This window comes from Podarcis raffonei, chromosome 6 (genome assembly GCF_027172205.1).
Source record: "Podarcis raffonei isolate rPodRaf1 chromosome 6, rPodRaf1.pri, whole genome shotgun sequence".
Classification (NCBI taxonomy): domain Eukaryota; kingdom Metazoa; phylum Chordata; class Lepidosauria; order Squamata; family Lacertidae; genus Podarcis; species Podarcis raffonei.
In genome coordinates this window covers 24,700,546-24,725,056 of record NC_070607.1, presented here as the reverse complement: position 1 = coordinate 24,725,056, position 24,511 = coordinate 24,700,546, and the positions used below count along the sequence as shown (strand labels likewise).

The window sequence follows — 24,511 nt, the reverse complement described above, 5'->3', positions numbered from 1 at the left end:
TGAAAATTAAGCAAGCCGACCTTGAAGACCGCAATAGACGTTGTAATATCCGCTTCCGCAACTTTCCTGAAAAAACAGAGGAGAAAAGCCCAGCAGACCTAATTATACGCTGGCTGAAAAACACAATCCCAAGCCTGAAACTTGAGGCAGATGACTTGGAGAGGGCTCACAGAGCCCTAAAACCTATGCCAAAACCCAGCGCCCTCCCAAGAGACATCATTGTATGCTTCACACGCTACAAAAAGAAGGAAGAGGTATGGAACAACATCAGAAACTTAACCAACCTTCGATATGGAGAAACCCCCATCCTGGCCTTACAGGACTTATCCCAGGATACCCTAAACCGGAGGAAAAGCCTGCGCCCATTCACCCAGCGTCTCCAACAAGCAGGGATCAAATACCGATGGGGTTTCCCCTTCCGCCTCATTGTAACAACTAATACAACACAACACACGGCCACCAACATATCTGAGGCCCTGCAACTACTAAAGAACCTTGAACTCGACCTCCCACCGGAATGGCAACCGACAAACCCACCAAGTGACAGCCCCAACCACGAGGAAACAACAGCAAACAACTGGACGACGGTACAGAAGAAAAAGAAACAACAGAAGCGGCACAACAATGCAAACCAATATAGACAAGCATCACGCTCAGAATCGTCCCGCCGGCCATACGACACAAGAAACCAGACCAAGATTAACCAAACCAATTCATCGCAGATGGACAACCCTACAACAACAACAACAACCCCAGCTGAATGAAGCAACCAGGAAAAAACCACAAACTGAAGGACTGGTGATTCCCCCCCTTCCCCCTCTCTCCCCCCAAAACATAGATTTAGTTAACACCATCAACATCCCCCCCAGCCCCGCACCCCCACAGAAATCCTCACCCCAACACCAGTCCAGACGACCTCAACCACACTCCCCATCACCCACACCTTCAACATCCCCATACTCCATACTAAGGAAAAACAACTCCAACCTTAATAACACAACCCACAATCAGGCTAAAATCTGATACCCAACCAGCACTATGGTGGCACCAGAGCGTACCAGCACCCACATCCCCACCCCAACACACCAACAATGTTGCTCAAAACATTGGCAACATTGCTTATGAACCTTATACTTGACAGCGACGTTACAAAGTCACTTCACACTGTCTCGCTGATCACCCCCCATCGCAAACAACAGGGGGGATGGCCTGCCCTTGAACACGGCCCTCCACACCAGCTGAGACCTAGGACCAACCGGCTAAATGCCAGATGGCCCAAAATACCCCAAACAAACACCTATATGACTACATATAGGAAACTCTCCACAACTTACCCCCTACTCTTTAACCCAAATCTTACTCTAATCCCACTAGCCCCCCACCCACCACACCCTAGGTCAGCGCAACCCCACTGGTTCTTTAAACAACACGAAGAGAGAGACACAAGACAACCCGAACGGGTTGGCAGGGAATCACCCCACATAATAGATAAGCAAGATGGCTAACCTAAAAGCAATTACATTAAATGTGAGGGGGCTGGGAAACCCCATCAAAAGAAAGCGCATCACCTCATACATAAACACCATGAAACCACACATCACCTTCCTACAAGAAATACACAACCCACCCAAAGGCAGCAAACTCCTGAGCGACCCCCGCTTCAGTCAACAGTGGGTCGCACGAGGCTCAGGGAAAGCACGTGGTGTAGCCATAATACTTAGTAGAGACCTGAACTTCACTGCCACAACAGTCCTCAAGGACAAAAAAGGCAGATTCATTTTCGCTAAAGGGACACTAGATGGCAAAATCAAACTGACAATCAGCTCCATATATGCCCCAAACGCGAAACAATTAGAATTCTTCCAGAAGACACTAAACAAATTCCTCTCCTTCTCTGAAGGGGAAGCAATCCTAGGAGGGGACCTCAATCTAAATATGAAAGGTATATCCCTGAAAGATATCCACCCTACAACCCCATGGGCAACCTTCCTCCGAAGGAAACCTCCAACAACTAGGAACTCTTACAAATTACTAAAATTGCTAAAAAAAACAGGGGTCTCTATGACATCTGGGGTGAGCAAAACCCGGGAGACATCAGCCATACATTCCAATCGGGACGCCATGATACAGTGTCCAGACTGGACAGCATTCTACTCACACAGGGTCTGATCCCCTCAGTGGAATCAACAAACATAGGTAACATTAAAATCACAGATCACGCCCCAGTAGAAGTCATCGTTAAAATAGGAGAAGGAACACAAACCACCCCATCATGGTCCTTCAGTCCCATCCTAACGACAAACAAACAAATTAGAGAGAGTCTCACAAAAACCCTCCAAAACTACTTCGAGGAAAACGATGTAGACAATATAACAACCCCCCTCCTATGGGACGCAATGAAAGCTGTCACCAGAGGAGCTTGCATAAAAGAGAAAACATTCCTTAAAAAACAAACCACCTCAAAAATTAGCAAAATAGAACAAGACATCACAGTCCTCTCATCACACTACAAACAAACAGGATCTAAAAAACTCCTCAAACTTATAGAACAAAAAAGGAGAGAACTAGACTCCTTAGAAATCAACAAAACAATGATCAACATTCTATACTCTAAACAACGTTTCTATGAATATGGAGGGAAAAACTCCAGATTACTAGCAAATAGATGTAGGGAAAAAGCACTCAAAACAAGAATACACTGCATCACCAAAAAAGATGGCAACATAACATTCTCCCCCAAAGAAATAATCTCAGAATTTGCAGAATTCTACTCCAACCTATACACCTCCCATAACCCACCAGAGAGGGAAATAAAAAAATTTCTAGCAGGACTGACCATGCCTACCCTAACCGATGAGGAACAGGAATTCATGGACAGCCCTATCACCCCAGAGGAAATAGATACAGTCCTCAAAAATCTGAAACCACACAAAGCCCCAGGCCCAGACGGCTTCACAGCAGAATTCTATAGGAAATTCAAAGAACCCTTGATGCCTTACATGACCCGCCTATTCAACGACATCATAAAAGGGGGTCCCATCCCCAAAACCTGGACCCACTCCAAAATAGTCTCCATCCCAAAACCACTAAAAGACAGCCTCAAAGTAGAATCATACCGCCCAATCTCATTAATAAACCAAGACTACAAGATATTCACATCAATCTTGGCCAACCGCCTAAAAATCTTCCTACACAAGTTAATAGCCCCAGACCAGACTGGCTTTGTCCCTGGCCGCAATATAACAGACCCCATCAGGAAACTACTGAACCTGATCGAACACAGCAAGGCAACGAAACTCCCATTGACAATTATGTCCTTAGACATCCTCAAAGCCTTTGATTGCTTAGAGTGGAAATACATATTAGCAGTACTAACTAACATGAAATTTGGCCCCAACTTCCTACAAATCCTCAAACAAATATACTCCCAAGCCTCAGCAAGATGCAGAACTAATAATATGGATTCTAATACTATAGCTATCCAAAGAGGCACGAAACAAGGATGCCCACTGTCTCCCTTCTTATTTATCCTGGCTCTGGAACCCTTAGCAATCCGCATCCGAGCAGCCACAGACATCAAGGGAGTGGAAATAAAAGGCAGAACCTATAAATTAGGGCTCTTTGCAGATGACCTAATGGTCACAACGCCAGACCCCATAAGCACAGCAACCTCCCTAATCAGAGAACTCAACACATTTGCAATGGTGTCGGGCCTACAGGTAAATTTCACAAAGTCAGAAGCTATGTGCTTCAACACCCCTCCTCACACCCAAAAAGAACTCACGAAGGTCACCAAAATAAAACTTTGCCACACCAAGTTCAGATACCTAGGGGTACAAATAACCAGAAACCTCAATAAATTGCACCTCCACAACTACAAGCCCCTGTGGTGACAAATTAACAAAGACCTAAAGAGATGGAATAACATGAATTTCACTCTCTCAGACAAAATAGCCATGATCAAAATGATCACACTCCCAAAACTAACCTACCTATTCCAAACCCTCCCAATCTGGATCCCCCCAACCCAACTCCGCAGTTGGCAGAGAAAACTACACACTTTTATCTTCTCACATAAAAAACCAAGAATAAGCCCCAAATGCCTGCACCTCCCCACCTCAGAAGGAGGATGGGGAATCCCCAACATAGAAGCATATTACATTGCCAACCAAATACGACATATAATCCCATATATACTCAAAGATGAGACAAAACAATGGGTACACCTAGAGAGGGACACAATTGAAAATACCTGCACCACAGCATACCCACTCCTCCCAAACAAACAAAAGAAAATTCCCACAACACTCAACAGGTACACACAGACCATGCTCAAAGCATGGAAAACACAAATAGGCAAACTATCCCCAACCCCATCCCCACTAATCCCCCTGGCGTACCACCCATTATTCCACCATGCAGCACAAAACCTCCAGATAAAAACCTGGCGAACCAAAGGCTTATATCGCCTAATAGACTTTTATAAAAATAACAAACCTTTGTCAACACAAGAAATACAAGACAAACTAGAAGACACCCAAATGCCCTGGTTAACACAACACCAACTACATGCCCTCTTAAACAATCCAACAGTAAAATTAGCAGCAACTAGGCCCCTGACAACCTTCGAAAACCTCCTCCTAACAACAAAGGGAAACAGTAAAGGGACGGTATCCGCAATATACAAAATACTACTCCAAAATCCCACAAACCCCCTAGACGCAATCAAAAAACAATGGGAGAATGACATAGGCTATGAGATTAACCCCATGCAATGGACCAGAATGTGGTCTAAACCTCCCTTTAAATCCATATCAACGAAAAGAAAAGAACTCACAGTGAAACTCACCTACAGGTGGTACCTAACCCCAAGGAAACTAGCGCTAATACGCCCAGGAACCTCACCAAAATGCTGGAGAGGGTGCACCTCGACAGGCACATACCTCCACATGTGGTGGGAGTGTCCCAAAATCCAACTATTCTGGGCAACAGCCATACGAGAAATATGTAAAATAACTAAACAAGTATTAGATATCACCCCAGAATTGGCCCTACTAAACATCTTCCAAGACAACAACGCCCATTTACACCACAAAGAACTCATAACCCACCTACTTTCAGCAGCCAGAAACACCATAACCAGACACTGGAGAGACCTGTCAGGAGTAAGCATGGACCAATGGTACCAAATAGTATGGGAAACAGCCCTACTAGAAAAATTAACTAATAAACTGAAACTGACACGGGGACAAACAGAAGAAGACACCTTCACCCCGGTATGGCTCCCCTTTATCACATACACAGCCCAACAAGACAATGACAATAATCCACCAACAGCATACAAATCAATATGCTAACCTGATCCAAAACACCCACCCACCCCACTCACACATGAAAACAAAGATCACCACAGCCAATCACAAACAAACAATCACACCCTAGGCCAACCCCAAACTCTCTCACCACCAAAGGAACACAAGTGAACAACACAAACAACGCTGACACCAAACTCTACATACATTAAGCATAATAGAAACACCACCACCTGACCCCACCCCCACCCATCTTCCCTCCCTCCACCCCCTTTCTTTTTCCTTTTTTTTTCTTCTCCCCCTAATGCCTCAACAAATGAAACGGATTTGTAAAAATGTTACATGGGGGGGTGGGGGAAATATGAGGCATTACACTTCTGTAAAACAAGAAAATCCTAAATAAAATAATAAATAAAAAATAAATAAATAAACATTTGGATAGTGGGGCCTGTGTGTACAGTGGTACCTCGGGTTAAGTACTTAATTCGTTCCGGAGGTCCGTTCTTAACCTGAAACTGTTCTTAACCTGAAGCACCACTTTAGCCAATGGAGCCTCCTGCTGCCGCCGCGCCGCCGGAGCCCGATTTCTGTTCTTATCCTGAAGCAACGTTCTTAACCTGAAGCACTATTTCTGGGTTAGTGGAGTGTGTAACCTGAAGCGTATGTAACCTGAAGCGTATGTAACCCAAGGTACCAGTGTATATTAAAATGTGTTAGGGAGGTCTTTTCAGTTGATTTAAAACTGGGGCAGGGAACTTGTAGCCCCCCAGATGTTGCTGACCTATAATTTCTAGCATCCCTGTCTGTTCACCATGCTAGCTCAGTCTCATGGGAGTTAGATACCAACAATATCTAGAAGGCCATGTGTTCTCCGCAGTGAGTCAAAAGTTTTTTTGAAACAGCTGATTAATTAATTAAAGGTTACAGTCCTGATTAAAAGAACAGAGCTCTGGTCAACACATTCTCTTATTGGAGGCGAAAAAGGGGAGCAGGCCGGTCCCACACACCATAGTGGATTTCTGGCAAAACAATTGGCTACGGCCTCTGCTTCTTCCATATTTTCTTTCCCTTGTGGGCTGGCAGTTGGAAGTGTGTGGATAATTAGTACTCGGGGGGGGGCTGGATGTGGACAATTGTTGACACCTCAAGAATACCTCAAACAGAGGTGGTCAAAATGCTGTGAACTAATCTCATGGAAAGTTGTATCTGGGTGAAAATGGAACATGGTAAGGGACACATTACAGTTCCGCCAACACAGAATTTGTGAGGTGATTCTCTCTTGAATTAAAACTGTTGAACAGTTAATAAGAACTGTAGAACAACTATGCCCAAATTGCTATTGCAGATTTTAAGATGCCTTTCTACCCTAATGGGGGAACCAGTTACTATTTATTTCAATGGGAGAATAAGCCAAGGGGGAGGGGAGGAAATTCTTAAAGCAGACTCCTGCAGTTTATTTTTTCTCTTATTAGCTGTTCATCTCCACAATAGCCTACGAAAAGAGTTCTCCGAAGCCTAATTATAATAAATTCGTGGATGACTCATGCTGACCACATTCTCAATTCCTCTTCTCCCCACAGAAATCTTGGATAGTCCCACAGCACATTATTATTTTCCCTGATAATTTTCTCAGAACTGCAAGCTTCCTTGGCGCACGTTAAGGCACACATTTTGATTTAATATTTCTGTAGAACCCCATCTGATTTAGAAGTTTTAGGCAGCTAGCAGTAAAAGCAGGACGAAAAAACCAAAACCCATCAAATATCCAACACGCCAAACAGGACTACATGTGATGGGAAATAGGGTACTAGCAGAAACGGCATTCCCATGTTTAGCTCTTTCTCCTCAATCTAGTATGTGGTAACACACTTGCCATTTGTAATTATGCCATGGTGCTGTTATCAGATTGTAGGCCTCAAGGCAGGGGGCCCCAGTTACTCTTAGCACTTTTGAAGTAGTTGGTTCTCATGTACCTTCCCATCTTTCACACAGACATGCTCACATCATTCCTGTCCCCTCCAACAATTCCCTCCCCCTAAGCTACTTTTCCATTGTAGGGGAATTTTTCGTCTTTCCCACCCAGATCTGTAGCTAGGCTGGGGCAAATGGGTACCTGTGCTTTACATCTGCTCTCTCCTCCACCCCATTTTTTTGGGGGGCGGGGGGAATTGTCTTTTTAATTTGTGACATGACAGACAATGACAGCCTCCATCTAAAGCAGTGTTTCCCAAGTTTGGGTTCTCCAGCTATTTTGGGACTACAACTCCCATCATCTCTAGCTAGAAAGACCAGTGGTCAGGGATGATGGGAATTGTAGTCCTGAAACAGCTGGAGGCCCAAGTTTGGAAAAACCCTGATCCAAAGCATGACAGCTTGTTTTAAAAGCGGGCAATTTAAGAACCGGGCCCTCTGAAAAAAATCAGTGAACAAGGCAGGGTATATGTATAACAGAACCTCAGCTGGAAGAGCCCCTCCAAAGTCAGCCCAGCAGCCATGAAGGGGAAAAAAATCAAATTACGGTAATTTCCACAGTTGGATTCCAATCACCTAGCCCTAGAAAGGACGGTAGGACAACAAGAATGGGTGCCCCCCCCCCGAGCATTTCAGCACCATATTGGTTTGCCCCTTTGTTACTGAAAGGATCATCACAAGGATAGGAGTGGAATTGGGATTGTTGCCTGAGTGAAGTAAGAGCAGGGTAGTAACAAAGGAAGGAATGGTCCAATGACACCCCTGCCCTGGGAATTTATTTGAGAATTTCTACATACCTGTGTGCAATATGCATTCTTTCAGGCTGCATCTACACCATTTTTTTACAGCGCTGTTGAATCCCTTTAGCAATCATGACTCCCCCCCCCAAAAAAAAAGAATCCTGGGAATTCTATAGTTAGTTAAGGGTGTGGAGAGTTTTTAGGAGACCCCTATTCCCCTCACATAACTACAGTTCCCAAGTTCCGTGGGAGGAGAGATGGATTGTTAAACTACTCTGGAAATTGTGAGAATCGGGGTCTCCCAACAACTCTTGGCCCCCTTAACAAACTACAGTTTCCCAGGATTTTTTTTGGGGGGGGGGGGACCACAACAGTTAAAAGCGGTTTAGTAGTGCTTTAATTGTATGGTGCAGATGTGGACTCAGTCTCAAAGGCCATAAGTGGGGAGTTACACTTTTGGGTCAAGATTCGGTCCTCAGTATCTGTAGAAAAGTTTTGTGTTCATTTGTTCAATTTGTATCCTGTCCCTTTCTCTCTGAAAGGGTACCCAGGGCAGTCAGCAGCACAAAAAGCTGAAATAAAACAACATCCAGTTTGCAATAATTAAAATGCCCTAAAACTCCTAAATGCACCTATCCGCTGGCGAAAGCCTGGACAAATAGCAAAACATAACCATTTCCAGAAGGGTAGCTGCGTTAGCCTGTTGCAGCAAAAACAACATCAGCTGCATCTGATGAAGCAGGACTCTGGTTCATGAAAACTAAGCCATAATAAATGTGTTAGCCTTTAAGGTGCCACAAGGCATTTTGTTGTTATATAAAAATGGATGTCAGATGGCTGGGATCAGAAAGGCCTTTTCCTAGAGAACTGCTGCGAATTGATATCTTAAGCCCTGTTTTGACTCAATGGAAGCCATCTTCATTTATTCGTCACCATAGATTGCAGTTTACAGAATAATAATAGATTCTCTGCACCTTAAAACCGCAAATTTTGACAGTGGAGAAGGCAATGATTTTGTTTTTTCCAATAATCATTTTTTATTTTGTCTTGAACTGAAATTGCATTAGCCTTTCACTTTTGTTTTTATCGTCCTGTATGACTGATGGGATTTATCCTTTCATTCTCCATTAAAGGTGTGGTTTTGAAATTTAACTTTCTGTCTGACATTTCTTCTTCTTCTTAGGTTTTGTGCAATGGCCCAGGAACTTGCGTTCCCATATGCGCATCTGCCCTCCTGCTCAGGATGCTGGGGATAAAAAGCGTAACCATTGTATACGTCGAGAGCATCTGCCGCGTGGAAAACCTGTCATTGTCCGGGAAGATCCTTTACCACTTTTCAGATTATTTCATCGTCCAGTGGCCTGGGCTGAAAGAAAAGTATCCCAAGTCTCTCTATCTTGGGCGAATTGTGTGACAAGAAAGGACAAGCTCAATGTGTTTTAGTACCAGCGCTGATTTTTTTTTCCAACCGGTCCTTCATAAGTTTACACAAGTCAAGCAAGACTCATTAGTGTATTTCTAAAAACCAAAGTGGACCGTATGTGCGTACCACCCAGCTGGACGCCACAAGATTATGCTTCTCTTTCCAGTTGCCGTCAGGAACTCAACTCTACCTCTATTGCATCATTTTGGTTTCCAGGACTGCCGTCCTCCATCCTCATCCCTTAAAAAATCCCCTTTCTGACGAGTCAGGGAATAAGGTAAATGGAGTAATATAGCAGGGGGGAAAGAATATTAGTTTGTGATGAAATTGCACAGCGGAGCGGATTATTTGATGTTTGATGTTTGATGTTGGCTTATCCCTAAGGTACCACCAGGAATCATGGAAGTAGGGCTGGTTCCCCGCAATCATCTCATTCCCGATCACAAAATAATGTTTTATTCACCTACTGTGACAAGTTTTTCCCCAGTCACTAAAGGCGAGGATGTTGGCTGGTGCTCTAGTCTATTGCAATGAGATCCTGTTGAGATTTTATATGGAGAATTCCAACTGATAAGATACTGGCCTTGGTCAGATGTTGACATTCCACATTTCCTTCTGCCCTCTTTTCCATGTGGAACAAATCAGAACTGGAATGGGCTGTATTTATTTGCACGCAGTTTCTCCCTGACCTGTTCACTCTACCCATTACCCGCCTTCTGGTGTAAGACTATGTGGTGTGTTGGGATCCTGTGGTCTCTCCTCAAAGGCCATTCAGGGGCAGTGGCTTTAGAGCCATAGCTGCACTGAGCGGTTGCTTAAACATGCCCCTTAAATTATAAGAAACAGAATCTTGTTCTGGTACCACAGCGCTTGTTTCCTGTATGCAAGCAGCAAAATCCCTAGTGAATATTTTGAGCATAAAGGAAGCGGTCGTATTAACTTGGCCTGAGGACAGTTTTCGTTCTGCAGCCTTTCCAAAAAAGAAACCCCACAGCATTAAATCCAGTATCATTTTTCCTTTTGGCCTCTCAAAAGTTGGCCCTGTGTTCTAAAGTAAGCTTTCTAAAGCATTGTGTTTGATTGTTAAGATAAATAAAGAGGTAGCGGATGTCACAAGCAGATGAACCGCATGTGCACGAGGGAGACAGATTTTTTCCAAGCCGAGCGTTAAATCTTTTAACAGTGTTGAATTACAGGGAGGAAACTGTCATTAGGAAGCAGTGAGACTCTTTAGCCCACTTTGCAGCCCCATGTGTGGATAATGAGCATTAATGATGCCAAAAAAAGGTAAAATGTCACTTTCTCAGTGAACTTAAGTATATGTAGGTTTTGTATGTTTAAAAGTTCAAGGCATGTTTAGTTAGCGCATGAAGCCATTCCCTCCCTTAAATGGGAAATGGCATTTGATATCAAACACTGTTAGAAAATAGATATTGTGGGAGACTAGATTTTGCTTTCTTTTGCAGCCTTTTTCACCCATCTGGCAAATCATAACTATATATGTTGTTCTGTATATAAGGCAATGTAAACACATCTGTCATCTGCATATACTGAGTCACATCGATGAACAAATTTTGGCTGGAGAAACATATACATTGAAGAGAGTAACAGAAAAGTGGGAAAGGTCCACATGATGCACAAACGAAACACGAGGAAGCCAAACAATAATCCTATACATTACTGCAAGAGTGATAGTTTTTACTTTCAATAGTAACTGTGACTTTTGATCATTTTTTCTAGAGGGATGTTAAAATATGGAGAGGGATAGCTTTGATACGAAGAAGCAAAGGTGCCTGTGGTTTGCAAACTGTTCAGATGTGTAGGGTTTTTTAAAAAAAAAATTAAAAGCCTGCTTCTCTATAAGTATTCATCTTGATGCTGCCATGTTGATACGGGAAATAACATTTATCAGAAGATGCTCTTCAGTTTGGCCGAAAGGTATGCTTCAATTAATATCCCATGAAGCCTGGTTCACATTTTGGGAACACTGTTTTCATTTCGGCAGAGGAACTGGCATCTACATGAAGCTACTGGAAGACATCATCTGGTGATTTGGAGCATGGCCCACCAACATGCAGGTCCACCCAGCTCCGTATCTCCATTCCATTGGAAAGGCTGTGCAGGTGCTGGACCTGTGTCTGGAGTCTGATGGACTAGATGAGGACCAGTAAACTGATGTTGAATTCTGAGAAGAGTGAGATGTTATGGGTCAGCCATTCCCAAGATCAGGAGTTAGGAAGATGGCCTGCCCTGGGTGGGTAAAACTCCCACTGAAAGAGTAGCTATGTAACTTGGCAATTCTCATCAATTCCAAGCTGTCACTGGGGCCCAAAGTGACTACGGTGATAAGGAGTGCTGATGCCCAGCTCTGGATGTTTCACCAGCTACCACTGTTCCTGGACCAAGATAGCCTAACCTTGAATATCTATGTTCTAATAACCTGTATAGGCTACTACAGGTATCCTTGAAAATAGTTCAGAAGCTGCAGCTGATGCAAAATCCCACTGAAAGAGCAGTGAGAAGGAATCTTATCGCCTGATCTTCACTGCATTGGCTGCCAGTGAACTACCACACACAGTTCAAAGTGCTAGTGTACGAAACCATGAACAACTTGTCACCCAAGTAATCAAAGGAGCACCTTCCTCAGTACAGTGGTACCTCAGGTTACAGACGCTTCAGGTTACAGACTCCGCTAACCCAGAAATAGTAACTCGGGTTAAGAACTTTGCTTCAGGATGAGAACAGAAATCGCACGATGACGGCGCAGCGGCAGCGGGAGGCCCCATTAGCTAAAGTGGTACCTCAGGTTAAGAATGGACCTCCAGAACGAATTAAGTTCTTAACCCACGGTACCGCTGTACTTTCTAATCTGGACGTTATGATCAATGGGAAAGGCCCTGCTCATGGTTCCATCAGTGTTGGCAGCAAGGAAGATGGTCACACAAGACGGCATTCTCAGGGGCAGCACCCTGCCTATGGAACAAGCTCCTGCTCTGGAAGGTAGGACTTGAACAATGGCTTCAAGTTATAAGAAAGGAGATTCTCAGTAAACATCAAGAACTTTCTGACAGTAAGAGCCATTTGACAGTGGAGCAGTCTCCCTTGGAAGGTTGTGGACTCTCCTTCCTTGGAGGTTTTTAAGCAGAGGTTGGAAGGCCATCAGTCATGGATGCTTTAGCTGAGATTCCTGCATTGCAGGGGGTTGGACTAGATGACCCTTGGGATCCCTCCCAACTCTACAATTCCATGATTCTATGAACCTCATCTTGGGTGAAATCAGGTTGTCCTCCACTCTAGGCAGAATTTGGAAGCTCACATATTTGTCTAGGCCTTGGAGGTTTAACTGGTGTTATGGAGCTCTTAGCTGCTGCTGTTTTTATTGATGAGAACCTGTTAGTTCATTTAATGGTTTTGTGAAGAATGTGTTGTTTTATGCTGTTAGCCACTCTGTGCTCCATTGTAGGATGAAAGGCAGGATATAAAAATGTGAAATATATTTTTTAAAAGAAATTAACAAATATTCCCATCCAGTGTGAATACATAGACCTCAGCTTTCCTTACTGTGGAAAACAGTGTTTGGTTTCTAGTTCATTTTTATCCTTTGGCTTAGGTGTGAAATAAATAAAAGACCCAAAAGTAACCTTGTGTACCGGTTTAGCTGCTGCAGAGCCATTAATGTGTTTAATGGCTTCTACATGGAACCTAAAGGGATAAAATGCTTTCTTGGGAAGAATTCTGTGCAAAATGTATGGCTCAGCACTTAATATCCTTGGGAATGACCTGACCCTGGCTTCGACTTATGTGTGCTAGCTTTTGGCCTAGTAACTCAAATGGGGGTTATATTATCAGGACTTCCTGCAGCCTTGCAAATTGTTTCGGTAAATAAAGGAAGATGTACTTACTGCCTGTTATGGCTAAAACTCTTTTCGTTCCCTGGGAATATTTATTGCACGGTCCTTATAGATTTTTGTCTCACTCAATTTGTTCTGTAGCCTAAAAGATGCTGCTGCACTGCATTTGCTTACATGTGGAACAACTCCTATAGCTCAGTGTTAATAGAAAACATAGGTGGTTGGAGGACTCTGGTTCAGTCGCCCACATTTCCAGTTGAAGCAGGGATGGGGAAGCTGTGGTCCTCCAGATGTTGTTGGACTCTTAATTCCCATCAGCCCCAACCAGCTGATGATGAGAGTTGTAGGCTGACGACATCTGGAGGGCCAAAGATTCTCTATCCCTGAGTTGAAGGATTTCAGCAAGACAGTGGCGAGACACACTAGCTCTAACAGTAAAGACCTATATACTAAACCAGACCATTTGGTCCATTAATGCTAGACACAACTAAAGCAGATTATCATCATCATCATCATATAATCTATATGCTCACCTTTTAAGGGGAAAAGTCAGTTAATTGATTTTCAAAAATCCTTACTAACTAACTAACTTGATTTTAAAAAATCCATCAGTTAAGAACAATCTCAGCTGCTAAACAGGATAAGCCTTTTAAACATCAGTAAAGGCCTAAATAAGCAAGCCTAGGTTTTTAACAAGCATCTAAAACATCCAAGCAATGAAGTTTCCTGAATCTCTTGAGGGTTTCCAGAGGGTTGGTGCAAAAACTAAAAAAAAAGCCCATTTCCACAATGTTTCCAGAGGACAATTCATGGGGCTATAGTATGGCCAGCGGGGTCTTCTCTTAAAAATGCAAGAAATGGCTGTGGTACAGAAGCATTTGTGGGCAAGAAAATAGGAGCTGGGTAGTTAACCCTTCCCTTGCCTGCTGCTTTTCCTTTTCAACTCCACCCTTCTCCAGCCCTCTATTTTCTCTCCATTTGCAAGGCAGGAAGGGAGGAAAGGGAGGCGGCCAGGTGGAGAGGTTGCAGAGGAGACGCTGGGACCGATGAAAGCTTTCCCCCTGCAAATGCCACTCCCCTGCTTCCCACCCTGCTTTGCACATTGGTGCCTCACTGTCAGCAAACAATCAGTTGGGAATCCCTATCAGTTTTCAATGCATAACATAGTTGTTGTTGTTGTTTTTCCAAAGTGGGGAGGGACATGACATTAAAAACTCAGGTAGGCCAAGCTTAGCAACTTTGAGGCAGGGTGGTAGAGAGATAAAGCTGATATAGGTGTCAGATGCCTTAGTTAGGGTAGGGCAGCAACAAAGAATGCTGCAGCATATGTTTTGCAATTTCTTTAATGGTGTTCTGACAGTCTGGGTATATTAAAAGGCAACCCTAGTAGGGCTGCCCAGGGCAAGATGCATGTTTCTGTTGAGTTTTTTAATTTGCAAAGTCTTTACTTTGATCTTTACTGCAGTTTCATAGGCAGGTGTCATCCCTGCTGCCCTGCCTGCAACCTTTTTGCAGGGTTTTTGGAAGCCACTCCTGGCTTGTTTAGACTTGTTTAGCTTGTTTTCAAAAGTTATCTGGTGTCAACACATTAACAGACTCTGGAACAGATGGATCTCGCGTAAAGTTAGGAAACATATCATCGCCAGTGGAACAAGGAAGATCCATTAGTGGAACAGGCTGTTTCGTACAGCAACCAAAAGCCAAGGCCAAAGCACATTTTGAAGTCAAATCTGGTGCAAATGCCTCGATCGACCATAACCTTGAGAGAGGAAAGATCTTAACCTAACACTAAATTGTTAACAATGGACGAGACAGCTCAGTTACTGCCTGCATAACAAAGCACAGGTCGGCTTCAGGCCTTGGCACAATAGAAGAAATATAATGATTTTAAATTTATTTTATTGCTTCTTTCATCTCTTGCATTGCGTTTCATTGTATTACAATGAGTGCAAATGGAATGCAAATTGTAATACAATAAAATGCAATGTAAGTGCGGGGGAGCAATGAAAATGCAATTTTAAAAAATCATACAGTGTCTGTCACAGCGCAATACAATTGCTACAAAAAATTGGGAACCATGGGTCTACCAAACAGACCAGCTGGGTGTTATAGTGCTTTGTCCTTCTGCCAGGACGTTTGGAATGATTTTACACAGTAAATGTGTGGCCTTTTCCCACCTAGTTCTCTGTATGGCTCCCACTTTACCTCCCACGACAGGCAACACACCTTGGGAGTACAGATCAAGTCAGGAAATGCCACCTGGCCTGACTGTGGAGTTTTCTTCTCTGCCATGCTCATCAAAGAGGATATGTAGCATCAGCAACAACTTACAAAAGAAAAAAGCATTCCCAGCAGAATGCTCACTCCCGTGAACTGCTCAGTTCTGGTCTTGTTTGCAGCGGCACTCAGGAAGTGATACCGCCAGGAGACCTCACTTGCAGGCACTGAAAGAAGCTTTGATGATGCAGCAGACACAAGTTGCTTATTCTGGGCCTCTTCTTCTTTTCCTTAATGGAAACTTCACATGTGCAAAGATCTCTCGTCTTACATAATAGCTCCTTCAGAGCCCCATAGAGAAAAGATGCTTCAAAGTAATGGATCATGAAACGTCATCTCAAACCAATTCTTCTGTCTTCAGGATATTCCTGTTGTGTTCGTAGCTAAGTAATAGAACAGGTTCCAGCAAAAAGTGCCAACAAGATTGGATTCCCCCACTCCAATCCTCTGCTAACTTGAAAAGTTGTTTCAGAGAGTATGGTTTGGTAAAGGCATCTTAATGCAACAAATGCCAGAAATTTTGGGTATTTTGTTTTAGTCTGTTCATTCAGGACTAGCCACGAGTCTTTGCACGATCATTCTTTCTTTTACATTTCTCCTTTATGCAAGATTAATTCTTCCATATCCCCCCTTTGAAGCTTCCAAAAAAATATGATGAAACAAATTAGCTGCTGGATTTAATGAAATAAAAAACTGAAAACATGTCAATGAGGAATATAAATGCAAAGAATATTTGCATCCAAGGACTCAATTTAGTTCTAAACAAATATGACTCTTGCTTGCAAGTATCTGAAGAAGTGTGCACACACACAAAAGCTTATACTCAGAACAAACTTAGTTGGTCTCTAAGGTGCTATTGGACAATTTTTTAATTTTTTTATTTCGACTGCATCAGACTAACATGGCTACCTACCTGAATTGCAAGTATCTGTCTGTGTAACATGCCAAGACTCTTCACATTATGAAAACAACGTACACAATCATGAGTTTACAGATCTGACAATGCCTGAAATTTCTGTTAAAACTAACAATTTACGCTGGCTGAAACCTGATTTCAGAAGGTGTTTTTAAAAAAGTATTTAAATGGTAATCTGAAGGCTGTTAGGTGGAGAAATAGCTTATTCCCCACCAAATTTGACCAAAGCGAAGAATTATAGAAAGTGAGTCAAGCAAAACTATTTTCATCAACAGGTGAAAGCAGAATCGAAGGTGCTGCCTGACCCCTATAAAAACCTATAGGTTAGACTGGTTCATTGATCATAACCATGAGAAAGATCTGCCATTCTTAAATGCAGACCATCTTGGTCATCACAGAAGAAGCTGGCTTGACAAGTTTAAGGCAGTGAATATAGAATTTTCGCATTTTACTCTCTGATAACCCCATGGGGTAGGTTAGGCTGGGAAATAGTGACTGCCCCAAGATAACCCAGTGATCTTGAAGTAAGAATTTGAACCCAGGTCTCTTTATCTAGCTTCTGCATGCCAGCTGCTGCATCTACATGGCATAAAATGGAATCTTAAATGATGGGCGTGTGATAAACAAGCGTCTGGAGTCTTTCTGTACAGACAGCGGGACTGCAAATGAAGCAAAACTAGGTTGAGCTAGGGCAGGAAAAGCTTGAGAATTGTAGCATATTGGACCCACTTGCTTCTCAAAGTGCCTTTGACACATTCTGAGTGAACTCCCACCCCTCCCTGCTCTACTCTAAATGTCCTAATAAAATTGTGAAGGGAGTGCATGCCTTTTAGGTGATAGATGCATTCCTGTGGCAGTATCATAGGCACCCATTGCTAGCTTTGTGCTTCTGACACTTAAGAGAATCAATTGATTAAATGACGGCTGGAGGGGGCATTTTTAAAGAAACATTTCAGCAGCTTGATTTAGTTCAATCATTAACCCATTTAATCAATTTCAGGCTCTTATTCCTTTCCCCAGCAGAGCCATTTCTCTATACCCATAAGCTGCAACCTAATTTAATTTATCCCCCATGGGGGATAGTGGGGAAAAAGACTCCGCTTTGACAGTTCTTTAATTGGAATAGTGTTCACATTCTACTTTGTACATAACCATATTTTGTTTCCATATGCATTAAAGAATAAGCAAAGACGTGTGGTTAAAAGCCCGTAGGCCGGAGCAATAGCCTAAAGTTGTTCCAAAACCAATGTTGTTCCATATAAGTTGCCAGTGGTGTGAAAAAAATAATCTTAGCTGTTACCATTTGAGACAGATGCTTTCCATATTTTGTCAAGTCTAAAGCAGCTGTTCATCATAAGCAGGTATGGCAAGTCTAAGAAGAGATTGTGCTCCTTTTGGGGGTTTTAAGGGGAAACCAAAGGCCCTTCTGTAGTGCATCTTTTCTTGTCACCTATCCACAAACATGCTGTTCAGGAGTCGTCCTTGTCAACCATCTTCACTTTCATCCTAGAGAACTGGTAACGATAAATTGCCGGATTCTATTTTAGTTAATGGATTTTTTTTTAGAGAAGCCAACACAGCAGAATTTGCATTCTGCTATAAATTAAGAGGGAATGGTGATATACACTTAGTGGCTGACGCTGGTATGTGAGATAAATCAAAGTTAATCACTGGATTATCCGGTTTTGGCAAGGATCAACCTTTAAAATGAAAACAACAGAAACAAACACGATAGCTGAACTATAGCAACATGCATTCTACCAACTTGTGAAACACCGTCAGTCTCTAATTAAACTGTCAAGTAATCTGAAGGACAGGAATTTCAGCAAAGATGCTTTGTGTATTGTTCGGGTGGTGTGTATATATAAATAGATATTTCTCATTCTAAATTAAAGTTCATAAACATTATGATGGGGGAAATAGACCAAGGACTGAGAGTGGAAGCTTCATACATAACACTTGAAATTTTAGCTAAAGGGGTATATGGGGGGGGGGATTCCAAAGGAATCCAGCTTTGCCATTATTATTATTGTTTGTTTGTTTGTTGCCTTATACCACAAAGGTCTCAAAGCAAATTTAGAAGTGCATGCAAGATAAAGCCAGAAGTGGTCCTCTACTGATTTCCCACAATTGAAACTCCCTTTTCTCCAACTGCATTAATCTGATCAGCATTAAAACAGTGAACTTACAAAAGCCAAACAGAAGAAGAAAAGGTTAACTATCAAATGCCTACAAATGACAGAAAGTTTTGGCCTAGCATCAAAAAGATGGCAATGTTGGTGCCAGGTGGGCTTCCCAGAGGGTGGGAAGCATCATAGGTGTCCTCAGGTGTTTTTCTAGGGGAAGCAAAGTAAATACTACAAACATGACCATCATTTCTGGTAGATTTTATAACTAAGCACTGCCCAGGCCTCTGAGAAACTTGTCTTCCTGGTCTACCCTTCAGTTGTTTCACAGTTCGTAGATCTGCTCTCTTATCTAAAGGCAAACCTGGAATCCAGACATTGTCTTCCCACTCGCCGCTGGAACCCAAATCCTTTCCCTAGCTTCCTTCGTCCCTTCCCACCTTTAACTAATTGCACAGTTGCTACAGTCAACTTCACAATATGCCCAGCCCAGCATAACAAGCTAACAACAGTGGACTGTATTTCATGGTTGTAATATGCTACTCTTAACTCCTCAGTACCCCATCCAAAATGGGGATAACAACTCTGGCTTCCTTTGCAGAGTTGATGTAACCCAAGCTGTCTCAGCCACAGCCCCACCCCTGCAATGTGGGTATAATAATGATGGCCTTTAGCTGAATTAGCATTAGCCCAGTAATTTACTTAAATGTTGTGGACAATTTTTGTATGCAATAAGGCTTGAGTAAGAAGAATCCTGAGGTCCTCCTTTATTGGCTCCTACCTTCTGTTTTTGAATTGACACAATAGTCCCCAATCACAGGTACTCTATAATTCTGGATCCTTGAGTTGTTTTATTTCTTTTTCAAAAACTGTTTTAAATTAACCTTTATTACATTTTAAGAAACATAAATGGAAAAAATATTATAGCTGTCAAAACAATATCATACACTCCGAAGCCATAAAGCTCACTGAATGTCATTGGATCAACCTTTCTCTTGCAGCCTAACTGACTCCTCACAGGGTTGTTGTGAAAGTTAAAATACGAATTGGGTTCTGACACTATGAACTCCTTGGAAGAAGTGTGGGTTAAAAATTGAATTAAAAATTGCGATGCTTTGCTGCATGGAACACGGTAATATTTTACCTTATTCTGGGTTTTACCCCTGAACACTAAATATGTTGTAGGTTTAGATTAAAATTAAGCAAGGAAGATAAAAGATTAGTGTAGGGATAAGTGATGGCAGTTGTGATCATTTGCACATTTACTTGGGGGCAAACGCCACTGAATTCAGTAGGACTTAGTTCAGAATAAGCATGCTTAGTACTGTGCTGATTATATAATTAGACTGCAGTCACCGATAGTCCCAATGGTGACCAGAGGAGTTGCTTCCTTTTTCCCGGGGAACTGAGGATAGATGCCAAGGCAAAGGGGAAGAAGCAAATGTGATCTGCAGACAGCAAGAGCAGGTCTCCTGGCAGTTTCCTTCTTTGGCCAGGATTGTGTGCTGGCACAAAGGCTGACTCCATGCAGGACTCCCTTATCCTGAGCCATGGAAGTGACCACCTTGACAGTTGCTTGATGGCCCAAGCAAGGGAAAGGTCAGTAGGTCCCAGGGTTCCGGGCAGAGAAGAAAGTGAGGCAGGGCACCTCAGTAAAGGGTATGAGTTTCAGGACCACGGTCAGTGATCCAGCAGCTGGGGTACGAGATGCAAGTTGTCTCAGCAGCGTCCTGGCTCAGCTGTCAGATCTTTCTAGCCTGAACGTAGCTGCTCATTGACTAGAGGCTCCACCCCCTGAACTCTGAATGTAGCCAGGGGCAGCACCTTCATCTGCAGCTGTTGGCTTGTTCTAGACCTTAGCATTTGAAACTGCAGGGATAGCTCCTCCACAGCTCTACAGTGTCTCCTTGGAGCTTAGGAGAGAAGATGCTTGTTCAGTGACAGCATCTCCACGTGGGATGGGTGGGGGAATGAATGCATCTCCCCACCGCCACCCATGGCTGCTTTCATCAGAGGACTCAATCTCTGATGATTCCTGGTGTCATGACAATCCTTGGGCCACCACCTCAAACAAAACGCACAATGGGCTCAGACCTGATAGTGGGATTCAGAATGGGAAGCTGCTGTTTCTCCTGGCCCATTAGATTTTGTGCAGATATTCCCCAACTCCTCATTCTCTTCCAGAGGTGCAGGGGAAAGAACTGGAACAGGGTTGCAGTTCTGTTGTCCTAAGAGATCTGTCTCTGACTTTCTTCTTCCATTAGCAATGCACAAAGAAGGTATGTTAAATGTTAAGAAAAGCCACCACACCGTTTTGGTTTTCACAGCCAATCAGTTGCTGCAACAAGGGGAACAGAGGACATGGGTGATTTTCACTGTAGGGGGTGGTGGTGGAGGGCATCAGTATAGTGAGGTTTTTGTGGTGTACCACAAAGAGTTTCACATTTCCTCCTGTAGCAAACCAGTTGCATGCTGAAGGAAAGCGGATGAAAACAAAATAATTTAATTAAGGATGTAATCCTTCCGTGTCAGTCACTAATGTCTGCTGTCTGCGGCCACCTCCTAGCTATGTCTCACCTGACAGTACAGCTGAATATACCTTTTCTTTAAACAAACAAACAAACAAAAAACAAGGAAAGGGGCAATCCCTGCAAACAGGATTAATGAGTATTGCTTTAAACTGTAATTTTCTGCTGGCTACGGTGATTAATGTTTCCTGCTCTGTCATAACACTGTCCAACTAAAGTCTGGCACTGTGAATTGTGACCTTGCTTGCAAATCGAGCTGGCAATTAAACTGGGCGAATGTCCTAATCTTGCCTGCATTCTGTGCTGCAGAATTAAATTATCTGTTGGGATATGGAAAAAGGAAATGATTCACTACAGCTGGAGTCTAAAAGTGGGTGTGTGGCAGCTATTCAGGTGTTTTGGATCACATTCATCACTAGCTCTTGAAGCCCCTGACTTCAACAGAATCTCATTTGAAGACAAATCATTCTCTCCTTTTGGAATGCGTTAGTGATAGTGGTTGATGATCAGAACTTCACTGTGACACACGGTGAGGACACAGAGGTTAGAACAAGCCATATAATAAAAAGTGGCTATTTTTCATGTTTAATATACTTGGGGTTTATATAGTGCTTTTTAGATTTTTCAGAGCACTTCATATATGCATTATCTCATTACAACCCTGCAAGGTACATCAGAATTATTGCAAATATAGGGGAAGCTAAGAGAGAGGCCCAGTTGAAACCGTACCGCCCTTTTGTTACCTTACTGTTATTAAGATAACAAAGGAAGTGACTCTGTGCCAGAGGACAAATGGGTGGACCCCCTCCCTCAACTGTCTGTTAGATAGAGAGACAAAGGTGAGAGTTGAGGTGCGTGAGCCAGAAGCTGGAAGCTGCCTGCAGACTGAGCAGCTGAGAGACAGAGCCATGCCTGATTTCTGCTTGAACCAAAGGCTGTGACTATGAGAGAAGCAAGACCCTATTGGGTTTTTAATGCTGTGAGCCTCTCCATTGTAGACTCAGGTTGTATATAGGTATAAATAAACCATACATCATAAAGACACCACAGTCTCTGCCGTTCCTCATTCTGAGGAAACCAAACCCTGGATAAGAGCATGGTAACCCTGGAGTCTCACACTGCTTGGAGATTTGGGTGACGTGGTTTCCAGCTGCCTGGGCTAAATGTGAATTGGCAAATGAGAAGTGAGCATCCATTATATTTTGTTATAAATCCTCCCTAAAATGAAATGCCCCAAATCTGTTCCATTACCAGGTAATTTAATATCAGGGACACAAAGTTCACAATAGATGTCCCCCCCCCCCGCCCCAATCAACCGTAAGTAAATAAATTCAGCTGGTATCAATGTTGTTGTGTCATGAGGGATGGATTTCTTAGGTCTTTGTACAAGCTGAATATCAAATGTTGACTAATCCGCTGGAGAAACACAATTCTCCAAGGCTTGAAATTTCTTTATGGAGCCCTACATGGTTGAAAGATTCCCCAAGAGCCTGGCTATCACAGGTTCACAAAGAAAAAAACTACTTACCATTATATATTTAAAATGATTAATTTGATCACACAGGACTCTATATTGCATAGAATAACAGGAAACGGAGCTATTTACAGTTTAGAATCCAAATTTGCAGAGCTCAGAAAGCAACAAAACTAATTTAAGGGTTGGATCCAGATGTCATCAAGTTTAGAGTAGACCCACTGAGCTCGGTCCAAAAGATTTCAGTTGGAATCATAGAACTGTAGAGTTGGAAAGGACCCCAAGTCATCTAGTCCAGTCCTTAAGGCTATAGTCCGGGACCCTGCAACCCAGCCCCCACCCCATGCCCACCCAGAGAGTGGCAACTATGGCAAACAGTCCCTGCATCACCACCTGGGCCAGGATGGGCAAGCCAGGGCCCCTGAAGGAAGCATGCTTCCTCCTTCTTAAAAACATAGACTTGGGGTGGCCAGACAGGCATGTATGTTGTTACAGAGGCTTATCATATTGCTTTTATTTAAAATATATTATTTCATGCTATCCCAATCTCCGAGCGGTGAGCGATTCCAGGGGTGCTGCCAGATGCGTTTTCCAAGGTCTGAGGTTTCTTTCAGACAATGGGGCACAGCGGAGACTGTGGTATCTTTAGGATATATGGTTTATTTACACATATATACAACCAGAGCCTAGACGGAGAGAGTGCAGGCAGTTCACATCCCAAGAGGGTCCTGTTCCTTCCATTGCTGCAGCCTCAGATTCCAAGAGACCCCAAACATTGTGTCTGGCCACCCCAAGACCAGCATAAAACAGACCCCAGCATAAAACAGACAGCACACTTTGTGCTCTGCCCCCTTCCACCTTGCAAAACTGACACTTCTTTTCTGTTTGTTTACCTCATTGCCCACTGCAGTTCTGTCCCTCCCTCCTAAAACTCTGGCCTTTTGTCTCTGCTTACTATCTCTCTCCTTAGAGAAGGGCTTTTGCCATTTGCTGTCCATTTGCTGTCTCTGTTACTGGCCTTTTTAATGGGACATCACCCATTTCTTTGTGCTCTATTAATTCATCTCTCCAGAAAATGGTGCTCCCCCCCCATAAGCCAAAGTCTGTTTTATTCTCAAAGTCATGATGGTGCTAAGATTTAAGTGAGTTTAAAATCTGAAAGTGCACATTCTCAAAGTATTGATTTTGGTTATACTGTAATCGGGTTTTTAACTTTATCCACCTTACCGCACCCCAATGTTTCAGGAATGCAGACACACAGTTGTAGAACATGGAATCACAGCTCTGGGTGAGTGGGTGGGTGCATAATGTCAATTGTGTGCTTTGTAACTAAAGCAATACACGTGGATTTTCTTAAGGGGATCCCCATAAGGCCATTTAGTTCTGTGTCCAAAATCACCTGGCTGCATCACTGTTCCCGGCCACAAATAATTTCTGCAAACGGCTCCCCTGCCTTGTGGCTTTTAGATAGGAAACTATCTCTTCTGTCTAGGTTGTAGGCAATGTTATACAGCTCACATTTGACCTTCATTCTCTTAACGTATTGTTTCATTCATTAGTAAAAGCCAGCAGGAGCAGATTAGATCTAATGAAGAAAATGTGTTCCGTTCGCATTTATTACCAGTGACAAAACATCACCAGTGGGATGCCTGCTTTTCCTACTGGTGCCAATTCTCTTGATATTATCACTAGCTTTGTAACATTCAGTACTTTTTTTCTTTTTGGTCAGGGCCTCAGCACAGAAAATATACTAATCTCAGATTTCATTGCCTATAAAAGGAAATGTCTTGGTCTCATGGTTAATGGGGGAAAGCATTGAAATATGACTTGAACCTTAAACATACAAAGCTTTTTTTAAAAAAATGCATTTTTCTCCACATATCCTGTTACAGA

At 42.9% G+C, this 24,511-nt stretch overlaps 1 protein-coding gene across 2 annotated transcripts in view; it reads left to right on the top strand.

Moving 5' to 3' along the window:
- ALG14 (ALG14 UDP-N-acetylglucosaminyltransferase subunit) overlaps positions 1-9,627 on the top strand; it is a 42,493-nt gene extending 32,866 nt beyond the window's left edge. For both annotated transcript variants that reach the window (XM_053391701.1, XM_053391700.1), the window contains one exon: positions 9,207-9,627. In XM_053391701.1, the coding sequence (XP_053247676.1) occupies positions 9,207-9,437 (231 nt within the window). In that variant the 3' untranslated portion in view covers positions 9,438-9,627. The remainder of the gene's footprint in view (positions 1-9,206) is intronic.
- The last annotated feature ends 14,884 nt before the right edge of the window (positions 9,628-24,511 follow it).